The sequence below is a fragment of the Microtus ochrogaster genome, chromosome 17 (genome assembly GCF_000317375.1).
Source record: "Microtus ochrogaster isolate Prairie Vole_2 chromosome 17, MicOch1.0, whole genome shotgun sequence".
In the NCBI taxonomy this organism is placed as follows: Eukaryota; Metazoa; Chordata; class Mammalia; order Rodentia; family Cricetidae; genus Microtus; species Microtus ochrogaster.
The window spans coordinates 710,734-715,978 of NC_022019.1; the positions used below are offsets into that span (position 1 = coordinate 710,734).

The following is a 5,245-nucleotide window of genomic DNA, read 5'->3' on the forward strand; positions in this document are numbered from 1 at the left end:
AAAAAAAAAAAAAAAAAATGCCTAGAAAATGTGAAGGCAGATAGACAACCAGATTTCAGTAGGAAGGACATAGATGAGGAACAAGACAATAATTTTGTAAACACACAAATTAACTTTAGCAAGGTACATTTCTATTATTCTGGTACTCTGGAGGCTAAAGCAGAAAAATGGCAAGTTTAAGAAGGGCAGCCTGAACTACCTAGTAAACTCTAGACAAGACTGAGATAGAGACCCTGTCTCATACAACAAAACAAAACAAAACCCCTCCGTTTTAAAAAGTTATCAAAGCACTTACTAAGGTCAAAGAAAGGAACCACCTAATCGCATGTATTGAATAACTTTGCCAAGACACATATGCGCTCTCACAGTAAAGACGTGCTGAACACAGTGGTGCACACTAATCCCAGCATTTGAGAAGTTGAGATAAGCACCAGCTTGGTTGACAGTGAGTTCCAGGCCAGCCAGAGCTACATAGTGAGACTCTATCTCAAAATAAACCAAAGTGACTTTTCCCCAAGGATAACTGTCATTTGTGTTGCTCATAAAGTGCAATAATTTTTATTTCTTAGCTGTCTCTACTATAAAAGGCATTCATTCTCTAGTTTAACACCATTCCCACCTCCATTACTGTACACTGTTAGCATCCCCAGCGTAATCACCAATGTTTACTAAGCATATGTGAAGCACAGTGCTATAGGAATAAAGGGAAGTACAGATGGCAAAAGGCCCTACAGACAAGCTGAAAAGATGTCCCCTTTATGGTAATATGCAAATCAGTTGTTCATTATTTAATACTTAAGAAATATTACCCTTGAGTGAAATGCCCTCCATTCAGGTTGAGAGTTTTCCCAATAGGACAAAAAGAAACAACTTACTTAAGTGACTCAGCTGATAGACAACAAAGCTTTTGAACATTTATTTACTGATTATGTTTAGATTTCACTCTGTGTTCTAAAGAAATTCAACTCCATTATCTTAAAATGTACTTTTCATCACAACTGTTATTTCTTAACAAATAGCATTTTCTCCACAATCTGATTTGTGTAGAAGATCTGCAATGACACTTCCAGTACTGGTACTAGCAGATGCTGTAAAAACCCATTCAGCAGAAGCCTGCCCAGGACAACAGGAGTAAACACCTGAGTGACTCACCTCATCACAGTCTCCTTCCACCATGGCATATATAGCTTTCTTTACCAGGTTAGTACCTAGAATATAGATCTGAGTATTAATGAAGGAAAAGTATAATTAGTTTCTTAAAGAATCTAAATTATGGTAATCATAAGTGCACAGAAATCAAATATTAGGCTTTATCTTGAATGCAGATACACTGATCATCCCTAAGTAAAACATAAACCAGGAGGAGTCCAGGGAAACCCCACAGAGAAGTGAGCCTGCCTTGGAAAGATCTGCTTTCTGATAGATTCCCTCTCCTTGGGTCTCATTAGCCTCAACCATGAGCCTGTTTTATTGTTACAAGATATTAGGAAAGATAAATATAAAAAGGGAAAACATAGCACAAAGTAGTCCGGAATCCTGTGAGCTAGCAAAGATACTGAATGACTGAGCTATTTTGCCAAATGTCATCTAAATCTCTAGACACAAGGCACAAAACCATCAAACAAGAACTGCTTATCCCACTGGGGCCTAGATAAAACCAGCTGCTGTAAAACATACTGAACTTGGCACAACCAAGTCAGGCACTCTCACTGATGCCAGTGGTGTGTCTGTAACTCTAGGAAAGTATCATAATTCAGTGTCACACAGATCTGATAATGTAAGAAATAACTGCCAAAATCTCATTTTAAAAAAGACAAAATTTTCCAGGTGTAATTGTACACACCTTTAATCCCAGCACTTGGGATGAAAGTCCTCTGAATTCAAGGCCAATTTAGTCTAATAGTGAGACCCCATCTCAAAAATAGATATAAATTGTATTTTTATTTTAAAATCACTTTGTTTCCAAACTGGACAATCAAACTGTTCTTTCTGAGTCCTTAGCTCTTTTCAAACTTACCTATAGAACAAACCAAATTCATTACAAATTTTAGTAGAATTTACAGTTAACACTATCCAAAAACAAAGTCCTTTACCCTTTAAACTGGCTCAGTACAGTGACACCTGATTGTAATCCCAACTACTTGGAAAACTGAGGCAGGTATTTAAGCCCAATGTCAAATAAATAAATAAACTGAACATATTTATAGGGATTTCTCAGGACACTACCTTGACTTTGAAACTTAAATGTAAGTATTAGACAGCAACACCCATATTCTTTTATAGCTACAAATAACAAAACTGCTAACAGCAATAATAGCACATCAAATACTTTATAACACTGACTTAGCTTAAAATACATCCCAACAAGCACTTCTCCATCTGACCATCCAGTTTTAAAAAAGAGCCAGCAAGACTGGACACTAGGACAGAAGTTCTAATTGGGCTTACAAAACAGTCAACAGGGAAAGCTTGAGCCAGACCAGCTGAATGAGATTCTCAAGGAGAGTATAACCATCTGCTTTTAAACCATGCAGACGATTCTAGTGACAGTTAAAAAACACACGTGTTGACCCAAAGATGGGTCAGCGGGGATCAGATCCCTAAGACCCTAAGATTATAGAAGAGACTCAAAAATTGTTCTCTAACCTGTACACATGCACTGTATCTCTCTGTCTCTCTTTCTCATACACACACACACACATTAAAACTAAGGAATGCAACCTTAAAAAAAAAAAAAAAAGACTAGGAACATGAATCTCAGAATAATAATTACCTTCTTTTGGACTTTCAAATTACAACAGGCTTGATGATTAGCATAAAGTAAGAATTACTCCATAATTTTAGTTTGGTTAGCGTCCACTGAACTTGAGAATAGCACCTGGTATAAAATGTTCTCATAACTCTATAAAAAACAGGAACACTTTCTCCAGTACTTAATATAATATAAAGCATTCTGGATTAATTTTTTAAAAATTCTAAAGACAAAAACTGATCATCTGATACTTTTATTAAAAAGATTATCTCTCACCAAGTGATGGTAGCACATGCTTTTAATCCCAGCGCTCAGGAGGCAGAGGCAGGCAGATCTCTGTTGAGTTCGAGGCCAGTCTGGTCTATAGAGTGAGTGCCAGGACAGACTCCAAAGTAACACAGAGAAACCCTGTCTCAAAAAAAACATAGATAGGCCAGGTGGTGGTGGCGCACGCCTCTAATGCCAGCACTGGGAGGCAGAGGCAGATTTCTGGGAGTTCAAAGTCAGCCTGGTCTACAAGAGCTAGTTTTGGGACAGGCACCAAAGCTACAGAGAAACCTTGTCTCAAACAAAACAAAAACAAACAAACAAAAAAAAATAGATAGACATAGATGAAAGATAATCTCAAAAACATTAAAAAAACTATTTTAAGAATGTCTCAAAGATATGTTGAAAAGAAAACCCATCATCTTACCATCTTAAGGATAGTGAGATGGCCAAGTAGGTATTAAAAAAAAAAAAAATCCCTCGCCTGCCAGTAAAGCCTGATACTCTGAGTTCAATCCCCAGAACCTGTGTGAAAGGAGAACTGACTCCCCAAAGCTGTCCTCGGATGCCTGTAGCAATGTGTGTACATAGACACACAGTTATTCATTTTAAAAAAATACCTCCTTCCTTTACCTTGAAGTTTATTCCTACATACTGACATTTAAATCTTTTGTTTCAATATACAAAAATGAAAATAATTTATTCACCCTTTGTGAAATAACATTTTCCTTACCAATGCCATTCCTCCTGTACTTGGAATCCACGGCTAACATGGCTATATAACCTCTGCGGAACATCTTTTTGTGCATATCCAGCTTGCAAACGATGGCACCTACACACTCCTCCCCTACCATGGCCTTGAAAATAAAGAAACAGTTAAGAAAAATACAATGCCATCAGGTACTGCAAAATTATCAAGGGAAAACAGCAACTGACCCTTGGTCAGCATTTTTGAGAGGAAATCAGGAGAACTCCAGAGCAAAACAGCAATCACAGAAAGTTTTGGAAATCTGAATCTCAAAATTCTTCAAATATTCTTGTTTCTAAAACTCAAACTTTCTTCCGATCATGATTTTTTTTATGCTTATTAAAACCCTAAGGGAGAGGCAGACAAGATTTCTACAAGGCAAACACTCAAGAACTTTTACAGACTCCACATCAGTGCTTATATTTAAACTAATTTGAGATAAAGACCTGTTTACATTTGGAAGAGGGAGCAAGTGAACAAATTATTTCTTTAAAAAGTCTACTTATTAAAATACAATAAAATATTGTACAATTTACCCATAAGCAGAGTATTACAAGTTTTTATAATAAAGATTTAATGAAGGATAAACATAACTGGAAATTACATCTGGTAGTTAATTTTTTGATCAAGAAAAAAGTACTATGACTTTTTCAGAAAAAGCACTGTTTAGAAGTATTACTTAAATCGCACTCAAAAGGCACTTTAGCACTAAATACATGATGGTCCGCTTTCAGGATATTCCGGACAGTATGAGTCATTATCATAAAGCTCCCAGAAATTCAATAGCCTGCACTCAGTAGGCTAAGGTGGAAGGATCTGAGTCAGAAGGATCCTAAGTTCAAGGCCAGCTTGTTCTACACAGCAAAATCCTGTTTCCAAAATATATATAGATCATATATGTGTGATATTTTAAGACATATACACATAAATATCTTAAATTTCAGTCTTTTATCAGTGTAAATTAGAATACTATGATTTCTATTTTAATAAAACTATCAGGTTATCGGAGTGTTAAAGGCTAAATGTTAAACAATGCTGATAACTCATTTTGATATTCCAGTGTTGTTAATGCAAATGTTTCTCAAATATTTCAAAACTGTTAAAAGTTCTAATAGTGTATACTGAGAAATATAAATAGGGCAATCCCTCAGCAAGCAATATTTCTGTTTTGTAAACTAACTTTCCAGAAACAACTATTTCAACACCACCATAAATTGGTCAAAAGATTAGTAAGCAAAATCTAACACATACTTAATATCTATTTTAACTTTGATTCTGTTGTAACATTTTGTGGTCTAGTATTTAATACATTTCCTGAAACTCCTTTTTAAATAAACTGTGGAAAAAATCTTTGTAAGCAAGATAATATTAATCCATTTAGAAAATGCTTTTGAAGGGATATTAAAGTCAATAACTGATAACAATTCATTCCCATTATATCACATTTTCCATAATTCTTCTTGGTAAAAAAAAAAAAA

At 35.4% G+C, this 5,245-nt stretch overlaps 1 protein-coding gene across 1 annotated transcript in view; it reads right to left on the reverse strand.

Moving 5' to 3' along the window:
- Window positions 1–5,245, reverse strand: part of Naa30 (N(alpha)-acetyltransferase 30, NatC catalytic subunit) — a 19,196-nt gene that overhangs the window by 9,587 nt on the left and 4,364 nt on the right. The window contains exons 2-3 of the mRNA XM_005355347.2: window positions 3,753–3,876; window positions 1,153–1,208 (exon numbers count right to left, since the gene is read on the reverse strand). Coding sequence (XP_005355404.2) covers window positions 1,153–1,208; window positions 3,753–3,876 — 180 coding nt within the window. The remainder of the gene's footprint in view (window positions 1–1,152; window positions 1,209–3,752; window positions 3,877–5,245) is intronic.